General features: G+C 43.4%; 1 protein-coding gene across 9 annotated transcripts in view; it reads left to right on the top strand.

Annotated features, from left to right (window-relative positions):
* The window catches only part of LOC116943710 (uncharacterized), a 106,045-nt gene that overhangs the window by 21,881 nt on the left and 63,892 nt on the right, over positions 1-20,272 (top strand). For all 9 annotated transcript variants that reach the window (XM_032956801.2, XM_032956802.2, XM_032956798.2 and 6 more), the window contains exons 2-3: positions 16,542-16,584; positions 17,998-18,089. Coding sequence is in view for 7 of the 9 variants with exons in the window: in XM_032956798.2 (XP_032812689.1) it covers positions 16,542-16,584; positions 17,998-18,089 (135 nt within the window). In the remaining 2 variants the exon portion in view is untranslated. The remainder of the gene's footprint in view (positions 1-16,541; positions 16,585-17,997; positions 18,090-20,272) is intronic.

Raw genomic sequence — 20,272 nt, 5'->3', positions numbered from 1 at the left:
GATTGAGAACCAAAGTGGTGCAAGGCTGCGGTAAATGTTAAGAACCACTATCTTAAGCCATCCCAAATGAATACATTTACAATTGTTACCCCACCCACTACATAGCTTAGTTTTTTTAGTTCAGTTGCCTTATATAATAATTCATAGCCTTTTGTCAATCCACTGCTAGATGAAGGCATGCTCACACCGTGTCGGTCATGGGTGTTGTTTGACCATGCTTTACAGCGTGGGTTGGTGAAGTAGACGATGGGGGAGGGGGGTGCCCAGAAGTGATTAAAAATCACTCTTAGGCTTGGCCAGGAATCAAACTCAAGCGACCGAGTTCATAGTGGAGTGTGCTAACCACCGCGCCACCACTGCAACCCCAGTTGCCTTATGCAGTGCAAATGCTCGCGTGTGAATTATTGCGCTGTGTTCACGGCGGTGGGTGCAGTGGTTGTTGGCGAATATTTGAAGCAGTCCTGGGCCTCCCCTAGGTCGACTCAGCCTCAAAGGAGTACCTGGTGCGATGTGTAAACATCGCCACGAGGGAGAAAAAGGCGGCCAGGTGTGATGCTGGCCACCCACCTATTTGTGCCCCATGCCGGCCCTCATAGGTACTCACTAACAGCACTTGCTCCAAAAGTCTGTTAAGGCTATACGGGTAATCTTTGTGTTCATGGTTACTGGCTGCATCCCGATGGGAGGTGTTCACCCATCCCAGCCTTTGCCTCATTAATATGCACGGGTTAAAACTATAATGGTCATAATTTTCCATTAGCGAACCAAGAGTGCTGACTGTTGTCTCACATGAACGTGGCGATAATTATGGTTTGCAGCTGTGTGCACCGGCTCTAGCCTGCAAAGCCTAAATGCTCGTCTGAGTTAGCATTTGTGGCTGGGAATGAATCCAACCCGGTGACCATGTATGGATGTCGTTGGTTGTTTACGAGGCATTGCTGTTTGGGATGCGACCGTGATGTAATGGTTAGCACACTGGTAATTGCAACCAAGAGCTTGCCAAGTTCGATCTCTTGGGGCGCGGCAGTTGAAGAAAAGTTCCTAAATCCCTCTGTGTCTATCCACCCAGCAGTATAAATTGGCACACCAGATCACGCGTGGTGATGTGCTAATTTCGGATACTCCCACTTCTTCCTGGATGTCTGCCCAGCATGGAATAGTAGGCCTGTTACCCTCTTGTAGGGATCTCGACAGCTCCCTTAGGTGGAGATGCTTCTGCCAGAATTGGCATGAGCAAGCAATGGCAGGGCCGCACCTTTACCATGTACTTTACTGGTGAAAGGGCTGGACTTTAACAAAGCTATTCTAAAATTAGCTTCTGACATTTGAGCTTGCAAAAGGAGGGTGGTTGAGTTGAATGTAAAGATAGCGTAAAATAACTTCGAAGTTCAGAATATAACATTTTGTCGCTGTCATCAGATGACGAAATGTGCAGCGGACACCTACAGGCGATCTGCCTATGGCTCGTGATGATGATGATGTAATTGGGGGGGGGGGGGGAATGAGTTTGTGAGGGATTGGACAGATGTGTGCAGAATTAAGGAGGTCAAGTTAACCGCCCACAGACGGTGGAGTGGCACCGAGGGGCTCGGTGCGGTGGTGTTGACGATGAGACCGCAAGAAGAGAAACCAACACCGGGTGTCAACTTGGTCAAGCGGAAGAAAGAAATGTCCAGGTGTGGTTAGCCTGTGGTGGGTATCTATGGGATCCTTTTTTTTTGCCAGTATCATCTGTGATGGGTACTTGGTACTGCGCCAGGGCAACAATATCTGAGATACTTGTGGTTTCATATCTACAAGTAGTACGAAGCATGGGGTCTCTCCTAGGTTTACTCAATCTTGGCAAGCTTTCCTTCTCGAGGATAAGAATCTCATCAGTAGGTGTGAGGCTGGTGCTGAGAATTCGGTGTCTAGTTACTGGAGACGTCCCGTGAACAGGCATCATCTTGAAAGTGAGCAATGGGCGGCCGATGCACGAAATAATGGAAATAATTCACGAGCCGTGTTCGGTACAGTAACGCGATGTTCAAAATCAGCAGAAAAACTTACACACCTCGCGTTTTCGAGGGCTTCGCTCGTAACCACGTGCTCAATGTGTGCATGGCCGTGTGTTCTGCCACCGCATCGTAAATGAGATATTAACGTAACAGCGGACGTTCGATTCAACGCGGCATGCCACAGCTTGGCGCCGTCACAAAAGCAGCCCGTGCATATTGCGTGATAACGTGTCGGAGCATGCACAGTACACGTGTGTTTTTCTCAGTTAAGAAAACAAGTGAATGCTATCGCTGTTATTTCAGTTGTTCGTTCGAGTGTTTCCCCACCCCCAACACCCATAAAAATTTAACAGAATTCAACACTGCATGCAAATGAATGCTGTGATTAAAAATAAATATATTTATTACATAGTGCAATTACAATGTTATACCGAGTTGTCGTGCTTGGGATTTTACAAGCATTTGCAGATAATAAGAAGCTGTTATTTTTTTCATGAAATGTATAAAGTAGCTAAAAATTTAACTGGAAGTAAGATGTCACCTACTCAGACTATTAACATGGTTAATCATATCAACACTGCGAAGACAAATGTAGCTAGGCATAGTGCTAACCATTATAATCTCTCTGTGCATTGTGGCAATAGGACCTCTGTCAACAGTTCATAAGGACCAATGAGAGATCTTTGTGTGCTTGTCTGTGGGTTGCGTATGTGGGATGCACGTGACCATGCCAACCATACTCATCGGAGGTAATGCTCACAGTTCCCTGGATGACTGTTTAAAATTGGTTTCATGAGAAAAAAGTGTTATTCTGAGAAGGCACGTACCTAAATCCACGAAAAAAATAATTATGTTGTAGTGCAGGCAGTCATCGACTTACGGACACCTGACTTGTGAACGCCGTAAGTAAGTCGAGGACTGCCACCGTACAGGTGTCGTGAACGTTTTCTTACGGTAGTACTGGTCAGAACCGGGGAAGAGATTTCTCACACAAAGCAGCGCTTTCTAAGCTCAAGACAACAGCACCGCCCACATGAAAGCCCGTCACACGCACTGCGCGGGGTCAGTCCAGCAAGTGGAACGAGAAATGTCTGCCCTCCGCCTGCACTCAGTGGGACGTCTCTGATGCCCACACCTGATGTTGGGTTTTCCAACTCTCGGGGCGTCCTTTTGTACTCTTGCCGCTGCCCCCCCTCCCCCGCCTCCAAACACATTTGTTTATCATTGTTTAGCAGAGCACGCCACATTTAGTCACCAAATATATACGGAGAGCCACGAGGAGCATTTTAAATGGACTGCCTTCCCAACTGCGACCTCACACAACCCCCCTTGTAATTGTGTGGCACATTTTTAATTGCTGTCAGGTATTTTTTGTTTAAGCTTATTCCGATCTCTCTGTGGAGGCTGACGTGTAAGCAGAGTGTGGTACATAATGCGTTTGCGTCTCTTGTCTGAAAGAAAAAAAACTGCATGTGCTTGCACTATGCTATAAACGCAAGCGTGCCGTGTGTTAATTTGTGCACACGCTGAATCGAGCCCATGACATTGTTCACCGGTATACCATTGTGTGCTGGTGTCGAAGAAAAATTTGGACAATTAATGGAAAATTGCAGTAATGTACGGGGACATTTTTCCCATTCATGATTGCTTGCCAGGGCTCACCGCCCATGCTGAGTCTCAAGAAATCCGTGTGCAGCCACAACTGTCACAAGAGAGTGCTTTCTGTATGAATGACGGAGATGACATGGTGTTGGCGATTGTACCTGTCAAGCGAAAATTGTGCAAGCAAGGCATCAGTTCTTGTGGCTTGGCTGGAAGTGGGGGAGGGGTGGGGAGGGGGAAGCGGGCAGAGTAGGTTCCGAAATTTCAAGCTTTTAAAATAGGATCCTAGATTAACAATAAAAAAATATATTGAATGTATTGTCTTTGATGATTATCAATAAAATATAAATTTTCAGGGTCTCAATGAGAGTCAGATAAGCCCTGCTAAGCTCCTCTACCTTGGATCCACCATCGGGTCCAATGACGCACACTGCCAATCTAATTCCCACTGTGTGCGATGAAGAAGCGCCACTGCCTGAAATGTCACCTAAAAGATATTTTTTCATTTTTATTTAAGGGCAGTATTATTGATGAATGTTGTGAGTTTTTTTGTTTTCCGTGCTTATGCACCACTGTTATTGCAGTGTCACAAACACATTGTTTAATTTCTCAAGGTGAAGTACATCAAGTTGCAGCTTCTGTGAACGATTGAATAAAATAACAAGTAGATATAATAAAACAAGTGTTTTTTTTTACTGTCACCGAGCGGAAAGGAAACTCTGGATGTTTTGGCCGACTTTCATTCTTTAGAGAACATTGAGGTTTACAGAGAGACACAAATAATGTTGGTAAGGTACGTTTTGGTGTGGTAGGTGATGTTAGATGAAGGAGAGTGGAAATCTTCTGGTAGAAATCCCAGAGCAAATCAAACACCTCTCTGACCCAATTCAAGCAATGCCCTACCACCAATAATCTCCCGTGCCGCTACTGAGTGGGGTTATCTCCCTGCCACAGTCTACTGCTCACATGCTATTTATACATGAGTCTGTGTGGCACCTCTGAGTGGCTTAAAGCTGTCCAGTCAAGGTTGCTGCAATTTAAAACTATCACCCCACGTAACTCCCACTCTCCCCAAATCACCTTCCTCTGAATAATTGTCCTTTTGTAACCTCCGTATATTTTTTTCCAGCACGTTCAAATGCAGCCTTTGGGTGGTGTCGATTTTTATTTTACTTTTAAGGTCAATTGAGTTCATTCTATATTTGAAGTTTTCGTGACTGCAGGGATCCATACTCTTTGGTTATTTCGGTAAAGTCACGTAGTAGGTATAAAATAAAATAAATTAATTTAATTTAATTTATTTTATTTGATACCTACGTGACTTTACCGAGAGAACCAAAGAGTATGTCAATAGAGTTGTAATGTAAAAAAAATATACCGTAGTCTCTTTTTAAAGCTGTTGGAAAACTCCAACACCAAGCTATACAGCTTAGCTCTGTGGAGCAATCAACATCTCCTACTGACAGCAGAAGAACACATTTCAGCAGGTGAGAGATTACCATGACAATAATTTACAATGTGGATTCATATATCATTGGAATATATGGTTTTCTCAAGATATTATATAAAGTAACAGGGCCAGTGCCACAAGGTGAAGTCACGTAGAAAGAAATCAATTAAATAATAGAATACGACGTTTCGATTGCAACACAAGCAACCGTCATCAGGTGGAACTAAATTTGAGAGAGAGACAAAACACAGACACGGAGACACACAGACAGACAAGCAGAGAGAGAGACACAACATAGACACTCTGTGTAATTCCTGCAGTCACAAAATCTTCAAATCAAGTTTGAACCACCTCTACGGGGAGGATGTAAGTTTGTTTTCTCTCTCTCTCTGTGTCTGTCAAATTTCACACTTAACTTCTAATTTAGCAATCTTTGGAGAACGTAATCAACCAGGCGATGCGTTAACTGTGTGTTAGCCGACTCTCTGTGTTGCATTGCATTACATTTCCAAAAAATAGTTTGTTTTCTCAAACTGCCTATTTCTCTCTATAACATTTACCAGGCTCTCATAGGTCCATTCGCTCTTTCTCTCCCTCGGCCGCTTCGGGGTTCGGGGTGGATTTCCACACAAGTCTCTCTAAAATATACCAGGCTTGCTGGGTCTTTCTCTCCCCCGGCCGCCGCGGGGTGGATTTCCACACAAGTCTCTCTAAAATTTACCAGGCTTGCTGGGTCTTTCTCTCCCCAGGCTGCCGCGGGGTGGATTTCCACACAACTCTCTCATTGACATGCTAATTTCTCTGCTCCAGCAAAATCCACCTCTCTCTCTGCCCCCCCCCCCTCTCTCTCTATTTAAGGCCTCGACACAGAGGCATTGGGTCTCTCTGTGTCTATGTTGTGTCTCTCTCTGTGTGTTTCTGTGTTGTCTCTCTCTCTGCTGTGTGTCTGTCTGTGTGTCCCCGTGTCTGTGTTTTGGCTCTCTCTCAAATTTAGTTCCACCTGATGACGATCGCTTGTGTTAGCACCACGGAGAGCGATTTGACAGTTTGTTTAAAAAAAAAGCCACTTTTTTCAAATTTTCTTGCTGTGGTTTTCACACCTGATGATGATTGCTTGTGTTGCAGTCGAAACGTCTTGAGAATTATATTGTTTTATATATTTTTTATTTTATTGTTTCCCTTCTACGTGACTACCGAAAGAACCAAGAATATGAATCCCTGCAGTCACGAAAGCTTTAAATCAAAACAGAAGTACCTGTTCATAAAAAATATAATGAATAGATATGCCTGCAGATAATTTGATTCAATCTATGCATATATTCCAATGTGATGGATGTATGGGTGTAGCACATGTATTTAATTGGTTATGTTATACGTTCTCGATATGAAGCTTTCGTGACTGCAATGATTCATACTCTTTGGTTCTATTCGGTAAAGTCACGTAGGTATAGAATAAAATAAATCACAATAAATAACAATGTGTGCACCAAACACTTACTTCAGCATGAATTCACTGACACATGTACGAACACCGCACTGAATACATCACATGTGAATTAATGGCAAAAATGAGCCTCGGGAAATGGAATGCTTGGCATGCAATCCGAGAACAGTTATAGCTTACACAGATTATACTTTGGTTATATACATAACTAGCTGTACTACCCGGCTTCGCCCAGGACTTGGATTCACCACGGGTGGCCGCCTTTGTCTCCCCAGTGGCGATGTTCACACCACACCAGTTACTCGTTTGAGGCTGAGTCGACCTAGGGGAGGCCCAGGACCGGTTCAAATAATCGTCACCAGTGGTGGCCGTGAGCGGGAATCAAACTCGGGTCGCCGGGTTCGTAGCGCAGCGCGCTAACCGCTACACTACAATGCGTTACGCTTCCACATGCGTGGGTCTAATGACAGATTTGACGTCACGGCTCACTTGCCGTGCAAAAATCTATGCATTATTGAGCTCCCCCCCCCAAAAAAAAATATACAAAAGTCTATTTTTATAATTTTTGCATGGTGTACAGTCTGGAAAGTATCCACATGGCAAATTTCAAGTTTGTTGCATGTCGGGAAGTACGCTAAACATTTTGAACAGACACACATAATCACAACGTTGCCTTTTATATATACAGAATTATAACTTTGTCATTATCAGTCATGATCTGTCGACTACTTGGTGAAGGCATTCCCACACTATCGGCATCCCTCACACACAATGTAGCTCCTGCACGTGTGCTGATCTCATTGCTTAATCTCTGTGGTGGTCATCCTCAGTTTTATTTGGCTGTCATTCTGTTGCCAGTCTCATTCATCGACCAGTATTTATTCAAGTGCCGTGTTCTGGCCAAGCCCAATTACTTTTACTAACAGTTTGAATAATGTAACTAACCTGCATGTGCCCATTAATCTACGTGTGCCCCTTTCTGTCTCCTAATGTAATTTCGAGAACGCATATCCGTTGTAGGTAGTAACTAATACATACTTTAGACAAGGGTTAGTTTCATTACAAAACGATTAAACACATATTTACATTTATGCGGCTGACGGAGCTAAATAATTGCTTTATTTTTCGATGTTGAAGTGGAACTTTATAGAAAACACTTTACCCGTGGCACACCACAGGAAGGGAAGTGGACTCAGTTGTGCGAAAGGACAGACAGGGCAACACGACAGACAAAGAGGATGTGGCTCAATCTGAGCAACAGGAAGAAAGAAGGAGTTCCAGGAAGGAACGGGAGGAGGGGGAGAAGGAATGAACGGGCCAAGGCCTCGGAGATGAGAGGGCAATGATAGATAGAGAAGGAAATCGCAAGCAGAATTGATCTGGACGGAGCAACGTCTGTTTCCACAGGGGGCGGAGAGAGGGGAGGGATTCAGAGTGGAGTGGGGGGGGGGTCACATATAAGTTACTTGATTTACCGGAGGCTTGAGCTTTATATTTATATATGTTATCATGCTTCGGGCAACTGCTTGATAGGTACTGTATAGCATACTGCAGATAGATTAGTTGACTGCCGTATATGGCTGAAAAGAAATGCTCTTTTCGTAACCTGTGCCATTGGTCAATTAAAGCTCGGTGCTCTAATCGCGACACAAATCACTGGCGCCGCACTCTACAGTAACGGGATACGGGCATCGATCGCTGTAAATGGAGCATGTGAATAAAATCCCTGTGCGAGGCACTTTGGCCACTTTTGAGAGCTCACCAGCCCATTCTGCCAGCGTTATCGCTGCTGCTGCTGCTGCGAGAGAACAAAATATCCAATGTATAGTTTATCATTTACCTTCACTGCTGTATGCCCTTACACGTACACGCGAACAGCCCCTCTGCCAATCCAGTTTTCGACGCACGCATCGTGACTGTAAGAATCAATGTTAACGTATGACTCGTTAAACGCCTTAGAGGTAATGTAGCCACCGCCAAAGGCACAGCAATTACCATGGTCACTGGTGATGATATTGGTCACACTGCAGCAGGTCCTCACTAAGCCTGAACCATCACAACAGAGGGTCAGGCCAGGTTGCACATGTACATTTATTCTGTTGAACCACTGCTGGACGAATGCCTCCCCCATGCCGTTTGGATCGTGGGGTTTATTTCAGGTTGGTGAAGGCAGGGTGCATAGACGTGATATCATAGAAGTACTCCTGTAAAACGATGGAATTTGCTACGCTGCCCCCTGTCTGCTCTGAAGTCTATGACAACCTGTTGTGCCTGGTGGTCACATGTCCAAACACTCTCCTCCAGCTTCTGAGATCTGACAAGATCAGGCACACTTCACGTAATTTGGTTATAGACATGCCTTTAATAAATACAGTTCTGCACAGATACACATTTTATTTCCATATCGTTCATCCTAATTATATATTTTTTCATTCAGCCTAATCTATTTTATGCTCCTGAAGAAATTACTCAAATGTCAACGCTTGATAAACACTCCACCACAATCATACAATTGCCATTATAACTGCCTCAGCTAAAAAAAAAAAATCTATAAGCTAATATTTATGGAAATTATTGTGCTCTGAATGAGTGGTACTGTTGCCCGTACAGTTGTGATGACAATGAAAATACTGTAGGCCACACAACACGAACTTTTAAAGAACTAAGAAGCAATGTGTTAGTTTAGGATGTTAGGGAAGGGACATTGAGGTGGTTGAGGCAGTCAATTGTGCCAGGAGTGGCGGAGTGGTGCATCGCTGTGATGAGACGTCCATTGTATTTGTTATACTTTCCACGGTCTGTTCTGGCTGACCACAGCAGCACAGAGGAGAGTTTTTAATTTTCCATTTAATGTTCAAGAAAATCATGCGCGTTGTTTCTGTAAGGCCCTGTTAGTGTACGTGTATGCATGTGCAGTGTATGTTTGTGGAAGGTATCGGTAAATTAGCCCTTTGCCAGGTTCTAGGTTAAAGGATTAGCCTGCTGGGGCATCTCCCTCACGACGCAGCTGCAATTTCAGGCTTAGAAGCTTCCCACGCAAGAGGCGTCGCCACAAAGTGGTGCACAAAGATTAAGTGTAAAATAACAAAATGTTATGCACACACGCAGCTTTTACCTCCTGTGTGTGTAAGTGGGGAGCGGTGGTGTAGCGGTTAGCGCGCTGGGCCTCCCCTAGGTCGACTCAGCCTCAAATTTGTACCTGGTGTAGTGTGTAAATATCACCACTGGGGAGACAAAGGCGGCCGGGCGTGGTGTTGGACACCAACCCACTCGTGTTGCCGTGCCGGCCTTCATAGGTGCTCGATAACAGCACTTGCCCCAACAGTCTGTTCAGGCTATACGGGGGATATTTGTCTTTGTATGTGTGTGTGTGTATGTTACGGGTGTATTACAAAGCGGTGTGTGGAGTACAATGCCAGCGAGAATAAATGTGTGCTTTCAGGAGGCTGGTTTGTGACAGACAGCGTGCGTGTGTGTGTGTAACAAAGACGTGGCTTGTCTGCCTTCCCCTCGCAATGGATCTGTGCCAATGGAAGTTCATTTGGGCATCATGAGAAAGAGTGGGAGAGAAAGCGAGTGCAGCGGTGAATGCGATAGAGAAGCTGCACTTGTTATGCTGGTTCTATAACGCACGGATTGACCGTGCGCAGTCATTTTTCTTCCCATAATTATTCACGTTTGAGTGTGCACGTGTGTCGTGCTGGAGGTGGAGATGCGGATAGCACAGGTCACATCATCAGTAAAGTGCTCGCTGCTGCTATGCATTACCAGTGAGCTGACGTTGCCATTTCTGATCGTGCACATTGTGCTTGTGTGGACTTACTCTAGGTCAACTCAGCCTAACATAAGAAGTGTATTGAATTCTGCGACACTAACAAATATAAGTATTGAAGAGAAACAGGCAAGCGTTTGAGGTATTTGCCCTGCTATTTATCCCCTTTGTGTTCTGTGCCCACTTTAAGAGTCACTTGACAAAGCGTTACAACTTATTGGCCAGAACGATGGGAATTTTGTTCACAAATGTGGACGACTTTCCACGGTTTTGCGATTCACGCGCGTCTGATGCCATTACAATAACATGTACTTGACGCTCCTTCTGAGGCCACAATTGTAGAATGGCTCAAACTGAGCAGGATTAAAGTGCGGCGGCAAGGGCAGAATCAACCAGAGGCCGAGAGCCTCCACAGTTAATGTGGAAGCGTTTTTGTCATTGCGCGGGTAGTGGTTTGGGCGGAGAGTACCGAGAGAGGGCCCACGCCACACCAATTCACGTCGCATGTTTGTGGCCTTCATTCTACAATATTTTTCTACGGAAAGATTAGAGTGGGTTTTTTTTTTTTTGGGGGGGGGGGGGTGTCGCACTCACTGGAATGGAGGCAGGCCACATGTGTGAAGAAAGTGACAGTGACGTTGACGATGATGATTGTGAAAATTGTGAAATCTGCATAATGCTGAATTTCTGCAGCATCCCAAAAAAACCGACAGAATTTGTGCTCCGGTATCTTTATAGAAGTAATGTGGTTTATGCAGGGTAAAAATAGGGTTTGCTGTTTTTTATGTGTATGAATGTGTCCTCTGTAGTCCGTTGAAACTTGACTTGTCAGTGGGAATTGCATTAATTTCAAATGAACAAAATGAGACATTAAGAGAATGGGTCAAGTTGCAATTTCGAACGTAATTATTTTCACAAGAGGTTGTAGATTATTGAAATAGCTTTTATGTGCGTGACAAGGAGGCAGACTCAGGCGCGTTCAAAAGGGTGCTGACTAGGTTTGACACGAGAGTAAATTAAGGGTGAAACGACAGCGATAACGTCTGAATGTTCGGGAGCAATAGATTAGAGTGGCTGAGATTGGCTCCATAAAGGGATTAGCCAGATGGGATAGTGTTTTTCTATTCTCATTCTATAAATTAACTTTGTATTTTTTTTATACGTCATACTTTTACTTTCCATTCCCGCATAAAAAAAATAATAATGTCTCGTCTCCCCAACAATTATCACACAACCGGACAGGAATAGGAGCCGAAGCCATTTACACTGCCGACAGACTTGAAAATAAATCAGTTTCACACATTTTTAAGTATGTATTTAAATCTCGTGCCACCATTAATGCGTGCATGGGGTTTGCGCAAACACACTCGTATATAAAATAATATTCTTTCACCAAAAATGTCGCCTCATTCACCATTAAGGGATTTTTTTCTCTACATTTCTCTCTACACCTGTGCCCTCCTTCCGTGACCTTTATGTCATATCGCAGGTTTAGATTACGTCTTCACTTCCTGAGACCTGGAGATAAACTGCTAACACATGGATTTATGATCCACCCACACAATTTTGGGCCCGAGGCATTTAAGGTTCTTGCCTGGTCCCCTTGTTTGTGTCACGCGTGAAGGCTGCCTCAGTGTGATGCCAAATTCTCCAAACAGCTGCCGTGGAAAGCAGCTTGTGGTACGGAGGATGGCGGTCGAAGCGGAACAACTGGAAATTGGGCACGGCTAATACTCGTTACGTAACGCGGAAATAAAGTTCAGCGGAATATATCGGCAATAAAGGCCTTATTTAAATTTGCTTCGCATATTCATTCATTCGTCGTCATCATCATTATTATCAGCCATGATCTATCTGCTGCTGGATGAAGGCTTTCCTAAGCTATCGCCATCCCTCATGGTCTCGCGATGCAAGAATTCACCTGGCTACTGCACACATGATGATTTTATCGCTCCATCTCCACAGTGGGTGTCCTCTATTGGCTGCCACCCCATCGTTTGTCGAAGCCACATATCCTAAGCCGAATTATTTTTGGATGTACAGGTAGTCCCCGACTTACGACGGTCCTTATTACGATATTTCGATATTACGATGGCGATAGCGGTATGACAAAATAGTAAAATATTTTTTATTTCGCGCGGCAGGCAAACGCAGCAGCGTACGAGGCACGATACTGTAACTTTATCATCGCCATCCTCCTCTTCCGACAACTAAGTTCATGTAGCCATCAACAACCTAACATAGTTCAAGTATGCAGACGACGGACAGAATCTTGGTGAGTACAGTAGAATATGATACGTTACGATACGTTCAATGCATGTATGATACATAGCTTTAGCGATTTCATTTTAGGGTTACCACGATACGATACATACGTTCAATGCATGTTAAAAGTTTTTTTTATAGCAGATAGGATTGTTTCCTGAAAAAACTTTCTATGAAATTGCAGTTCATATAGGTAGGCTAAGAATTTACCGTGTTTTTTACTTTAAATTTTACTGTGCAATACAGTATTGTAATTAATAAATACATACAGTATATAGTTTATACAGTACGGTACTGTAAATTGCTCTGTTTTGCTAAATTATCACCATTTAAGACTCCTGGGTAGGCTAGGCCATCTTCGACTTACGATATTTTCGACTTACGATGGGGTCTTCGTAACGCATCTCCATCGTAAGTCGGGGACTACCTGTACCTATGTTACTGTATGTCTCTAACTTTCAGATGTTCTTATATTTTCTTCTTTGCACACCTTTCAGCTTGTGTTTCATTAATTTATTGGCAATAATTTACGTGTCTGCTCTCAGTTGTGTATGGGTTCATGTCCAAATTTATTAACTGCTGTTGCAGTTAGATTCTGTATGAATCAAAATTGCATTGTAATTATGTTGTATTTGTTGTGTGAAAGTGTGTTTATATTGAATCGTGTGGTTTTACCACATTGGTGTTTTATCATTTATCTCTCCAATGTGTAAAGAGCCATAGCATACGTGTCATGAATGAATTTGTTCAGCTTTATCAAACTTACAAGACCTGAATTTTAAAACCATGTATCCTTGTTTGGAAATACAGTACTGCGTATATATGTTACACACCTTTGGCTGGGCTCTATCTTATGATTTATATTTTACTTAAATTAATACCTGGTTCATTGCGATCAAAACTCATCTCGAGAGAATGGTAGTTAGTGGCTGTCCGTGGTGCTCATAACAAGCTACTGAAGACGACCGCTTGTGTTGCAATCGAAATGTCGTAGGGTTTTTTTATTATTATTTTTATTTTCTTTGAACCTATCTACGTGACTTTACCGAAAGACCCAAGAATAGCTTGTAGAACACGATCCTGGACATCTAATCGGATTCCTCCAGTCTGAGTCTGTCGGGTTTTTCCATGAATTCCCATATTCGTAATTCACGCGGCTGTTCGCTTTCGTGCCACGCGTGCCACCGACGTCCGTCTTGACGCACGCGCGCGGCGGTCACGTCACCGTCGCATCCCGTGTCTCGCCACTCCGTCTGTGTCTGCACACACTTGTCGTTATTGTCAGAATTGTTGTTGTTATTCAGGTACATTTCATCGTCGACTTCGTCGTCATCGTCATCCCCGTCATTGAATGTTTTTTTTTTAATAACTTATATCATGTACTCATTTGGAAATGTTCGCAACAACATCCAGCAGTGTATTTATATCAGAGTGGTGCCCACAACGATTTTGATTACGTGATGTTAAATATCTACAGTCCGACATATACATTTATTGTTCAACGTCGAAAATCGAAACGTGAGGGTGTTTCTATTTAGATTTTGAGTATGTAAAATTGTAAACTGTGGTGACTGGATGCAGAATTATTGGGAATGTTACGGAATATTCTTGGTTCTTTCGGTAAAGTCACGTTGAAGGGAAACAATAAAATAATAAAATATATAAAGCAATAAAATTCTCACGACGTTTCGACTGCAACACAAGCAGTCATCATCAGGTGTGAAAACCAACGGCAAGAACATTTGAAAGAAGTGGCGGTTTGTAGTTATTTATTTATTTTTAAACGTTAGCGCCACGGATAGTGATTTGACAGTTTGTTGGTTTTCACACCTGATGATGACTGCTTGTGTTGCAGTCGTGAGAATTTAATTGTTTTATATATATTTTATTATTTTATTGTTTCCCTTCAACGTGACTTTACCGAAAGAACCAAGAATATGTCGTGATATATTATTATTATTTAATTTAATTTTTCTACTTATGTGAATTTACGGAAAGAACCAAAGAGTATGGATTCCTGCAGTCACGAAAGCTTCAAATCAAGAGTAAAACAAAACAATTTTAGAAAGAGGCGTTATGTTCTGATATATATTTTTTTCAATGCAGTATAGTAAATAAAAATATGAATGTGTTCTTTGGTGCAGTACTTCGTGTAATGTTTCATGAGTTTGATTAAGGGCCATGGCCAACATCACTGATGAGTAATAACTGATCCAGTCCTGTGCTTCCCCTATTCCCCATGTAGCACTGACCAACATAGTATAGTCAAATAACCCCCATAATTGACACGATGTGCGGAGAGGCCTTTATCCAGTCATAAATTGGCGAGTAATTAAAATACATTTGTACGTGGTTAGCCTATTGTCGTGACCCGAGTTTGATTCCTAACCATGGCTCACATTAGTGGCGAGCGATATTTAAATTTGACCTAAACCTCCAACCTCACTCCCCTTTACCAAAATCCATCGACCACTTTGGTGAAGTATGGTAACCCACGCGACCAACACAGTTTGGGGAAGGCTTGTATGAAGCAGTCAGTGGATGAACGAATCCCCGCATTGGGCGTACCACAAGTTGTTAATTTCTCCACGGCTCATGCGTCTACCCTTCTCTTGATTCTCCGATTTCACATTAACATAACACTTGAGCCACGCACACTTCGTTCTGATACCAGGACGCTTGGGCTGCGCCCATTTTAAACCTTTAAAACAGCTCGCCTTTCGTGATGACGGTCGCTTGTGTTGCGATCGAAACGTCGTAGTTTTTAAAATTATATTTTTAACCTATCTACGTTACTTTACCAAAAGACCCAAAGAATATGGTTAATACAGTATATATATAAAACATACTTTACTGCAGTACTAAAATAAACCAGAATATTTAATGTATAACTTGTGATGAGTTTTACACTCACGCTTGCATAATATTAACCTACTTGGAAAATACAGGGTGTTTAAAAAGATGGACCCGATTTGAAATCTCTATCTCTGCAACCACGAACCGCCCATGAGTAAAACTCTTACCACTTGAAAGGGCGGAGCATAGAAGGCGGGGCATAGAGAAGGCGGGGCATAGAGAGGGCGGGGCACAGAGTTTCAAATGATTACCGCTAGATGCCTCTCCCAGCGCACAAACAGCCCCTAGTCTCAGTCATTGGCAAGACGGTGACCCCGCAAACACAAGGGGCGTTTTGCGTTCTGCAGTTCAGCAAGACTGAATCCGTTATTGCGGTGCAGCGTGCGTTTCAACGGCGTTTTGGCATTGATCCGCCGATGTCAAAGAGCGTTCGTCGTTGGTAGCAACAATTTGAGGAAACAGGCTGCTGTTGATGTAAGGGGTAGAGCACTGGGCGACCACACACCTCAGAGTAAAGCGTGAGAAGAGAGGCGTTTGGGACGAATTCAACTATCGTCTCGATGTTGTCCGTACAGCAGGTGGAGGGCACATAGAGCATTTATAAAATGGTTAGTAAAACTTGATAACTTATTAAACCGTGTGTAACTTTTTGTGTAATTGTAACATGTTGCTTTGAAATTGGGTCCATATTTTTCAAACACCCTGTATTAAGTGAATAATTTAAATAACGTCTGTAGTAATATTAAAAGTTAGTGCTTCTCTTCGTCTGTCTTTTTGTATGTGTGCATATGTGTACACGTGTATTTGTACCTGCAATAATAATAAGTACTTAACCACATAGGTCAATGTGAGTTATCACTTTCCACCAATGTTAAGCCATGGCCTGATATCGAACTCAGGTGACTGGGTTGGGGATATGTCTTTGTTGTGTGTTGGTGAAGGTGGGTAGCATACACAGAGCATAGAAGTACAGTAGAACGATGATGTTGCTGCACTGCCATCTGCAGCCTAAATCAACATGTCATGCATGGTGGTCACCCATCCAAGTGCTATCCAGGCTTTTAATAATGGATGAGATCGGGCACATTCCACGTGATTTGGTTGGAGGCATTTGTATGTCTTTACTTATATGTATGTGTGTCTGTGTTCCCACAGCTAGGACAAACCCAGAGCCAGCCCCTCGTGCCTGCCCATTCAGGTATGGAGGATTACATCCGTTTATTTTCTCACTTCTTGGTCAAGATATGTTGTTAACACACTTGGCCCAGGTCACATGTCTGATGCACAGGGCCATTCCAATTGCGTGAACAGTGGCACAATCTTCCCACCTTCGGTCTGCCTTGCAAATCTAACTTCATTATTTTGTTTCAAAATACACTTTTTTGAGAGTATATTTCACGACCGAACGTGTGTGCGTGGTGTGCACATGGTTTTGACCCAACCCTGCCTTGTGTGTGATATTTGCTTTCACGAGCACTCACAATATCTACATTTTCTCCTGCATTGCATGTATAGACATAGGGGCACCATGTGATACAGGATAAGAATGAATGTGAAGGTAAACTGTGCCGCAGTGATTTGCCACGAGGAGGATTTTTCCCATTATTTATATTTTTCAATTTTAATGTTATTTACTACTTTTGTTCCATTGTACGGTCAGTGCCATGTCATGAGACAAATATATGTCCATTCAGAACAGGACATGTTCGTGAATATCCCGTGGAAGATTATATCACAGAATTACTTCAAAGATTCCTTCGAGTGACCTTGCATCCACACTGGGGGTATTGCACTTTCCCATGCACCCTGCTGCAGATGTTTGTCCCTTGGCAGTCAAACGGAACCTTTTATTTCTCAGAGCTGGAATTTTGTCAAATTAGGTGAAAAGCCAAATCTAAAATGATGGTTCAATTTGTGCAAGCATTAGTGACTGGCCTGAGACCATCCATTAACTACACTTGAGAACCATATTTAATTGTGGGTGGCTAAAGGTTTCAAACCCAAGATCCCAGTGTTGTCAGATCAGTAGTCCACTCCTTGAGCCACCCAGCCACAAAAACACATGAAGTTGGTTTGGCATTTTACATAGTATCTTAGGCCAGAACATTTTTCACCATCCTTTATATGATTCAACAGTGCAAAGTGTTGGATAACAATTGCTGTAATGTATGCAATAAGGGAAGTAGGGATGTGTTCCCAATTTTGGGATGAATCTGAAAAATGTGAAAATTGGGAGTAAGTAAAACATTTCTGACAATCCGAATTTTGTTGTTTTGGATTGGCCCGAAATATTGACATCATTGGAGACTAATTTCCAAAAGGAAAGATGTATGGATTGCCTTGCCTAGTGCTTCTATATGTATTCTGTCCTTTGTATGTATGTTGAACTTTTTTCGCACCGTACGCAGCCAACCGCACTAATCGGAGCTGTGCGGGAGGGACAACTAACTAAACAGAAAAAGTGGTGCGAAATAAACACGTTTTAAATTTCGAATTTAAAGTGGCACAGTTTCAGTGGGCTTCGAATGTCAGAAATGAAGAGTGTTCCAGACGATTGCAGAGGTACAGCTAAAAAAAATACAGTTACCTGGTTCCACATTCAATCCTGCAGCTGGGCAGGAGCAGAGGAGAACGACTCACAACTCGTGTTCAACAGTGACAGAAAAAGCCCCATCGCCGGGAGCCCCGTCCTGTCTGGTCGAGGTGAGACCCTAACCATGTCGATGGAGCCAAGTGTGCGTTTGTCTACAGAATAACTTGCTCTTGCCTGGATCGTGGTAGCATTGTGTGTGTTTGTGTGTCTGCGCCATTGGTCTTTCCCGATCTCTCGGCCAACATCAGTGATGATTATCTGAACTGGTCCTGGGCCTCCGCTAGGTCGATCCAGTCTCAAATGAGTATTTGGTGCAGTGTGTAAACATTGCCATTCGGGAGACAAAGGTCGTGGTGCAGGCCACCCACCCCCTTGTGTGGCATGCCGGACTTAATGGGTGCTCGCTTACAGCACTTGCCCCTTCAGTCTGTCAAGGCTATACAGTGGATTTTTGCGCCATATGTGCAAATGTTTTGTTTCTATTTTTTCATCATTCATGTATCATGTCAGATTTCGTATTAAATCCGATATTTACATCCACATTGTGCCAAATCCAATGCAGGCAATACATGGTTAAAGTGAGTGTATTTATTTATTTAATATGATACACTGTCATTAAAAAGAAAAACTAAGAAGTTTAAACATTTATGGGAATGATACTCAGTATAGAAATGAGAGATGTAAAACTCCAGCAAATTATACAGAAATCTCAGCCACATTTTTAATTAAAAGTAAAATGTAATTACTGTACAGTGGATCATTCTGACACAAGTCTGAGTTAAATGCTCACCAATTAATTGTATAACTCTTTTAATCAAATTAATCTTCATGCATTTCCACATTTTTTTCCCAATTAGAACAATTTAGCTTCAACCGCTTGTTTTGGTAAACATGGAAAAGCAAGATAATGTTTTAGGGCTGAGGACAAAGGAGGCGTGTGATAACCTGGTTATAAAAGCCTGAAATATAAACACGTATCTGAGATTATCCTCTCACCAAATCACTCAGAATGCGCACAATATCGTTAGATCTCGAAAGCTAAGCAGGTTTTTACCATGGATAGCGTTCGAATGGGTGGCCACCAACCTTTAGCAGGTGTCATAGGCTGTAGGGCTATGTGGTGGGCAGTGCAGCAAGATCCATTGTCGCACTGTATTTGTACGCTTGCACGTCCAATGCTGCCCGCATTCACCAACCTACACTGACCAGTGTGGTGAAGAATGTTTAAGTGACCACAACGGAATGGGGGTAGACCGTCGTCCAGCAGTGGGTTCACAACAGTGGCGGTGCCTGTGTCCGTATACGTGGACAGCACAATTGAGACGAAAAAAAAGGCAGCGCATACAATTCAACCCCCTTATCAATTTCTCCACCTGTGACCTGTAATTTAACGCTACGCATGTGTGTTCTTGCCTGCACGTCCTGCCGCGCTGGATTTCACGCTGAGCGGGAACCAACCCTCCCCGTGCTTCTGACTGACGCGTTCACCCGCGGCCGAGTCTCGTCCGTCCGTCCGCCGGTCACGATTGCGGTTGACCCGAGAAGAGGCGTCGTTACGTGCGCGCGTTGTGCGTGGGTTGGGTTCGCGTGCGTCATGTCGTGTGACTGTCTCGCCTTGCGCCGGGTGATTTGATCCTTACCTTCATGGCGGTACCCCGGGGTACCGAATAATACAAAATGGCCGAGGAAATTAAATATTTTATTTCTGGGACACTTTTTTTTTCCCAGGGGTGTTACTTAACTCCGCGACTGGGGTACAAATCAATTCGAAATCAGTGCTACTCCGCGATGTCGAAACGCCAAATATTAACATAAAAAAACAAATCTGTTTTCGAAAAATTTCAACTTTCAATAGTGCATCGTGTACAGCTCGTCGAGATGAGTCGATTGCCGCATCGCCGACCATCAACAGACTAAAAATGACTGCATCACGGACATTATGCGAGGTTCATTTGTGGAGCTACGTGATCTGCTTTAATGGCCGTGCTCTCTATCACATTAAAGAGGGGGGGGGGGGGGGGTGTAATGGGCAGCGTGAGAGTTGTGGCAGCAGTTTTCATAATCTCTCTCGTCTCGGTGACGTGAGACGAGGCAGGAAAGCCAGTCCTGTTGGTGAGCCATCGCTTAAATGTGTTTTTGTTTCCATGTGTGTCCTATTATCGTTTAGCGAAGATCGTTTTGATCAGCGTGCGCTACTCTTTATAACGAATGCGGTTCTAAGGCACGGACATTGGCAAAGACAATGGAATTAAAGGTGAAGAATACGCAAAGACGCCTGGAGAGGCACATACTT

This window comes from Petromyzon marinus, chromosome 19 (genome assembly GCF_048934315.1).
Source record: "Petromyzon marinus isolate PM22_M1 ecotype Great Lakes invasive population chromosome 19, UKy_Petmar_22M1.pri1.0, whole genome shotgun sequence".
Classification (NCBI taxonomy): Eukaryota; Metazoa; Chordata; class Hyperoartia; order Petromyzontiformes; family Petromyzontidae; genus Petromyzon; species Petromyzon marinus.
This window is presented reverse-complemented; position numbering and strand designations above follow the sequence as displayed.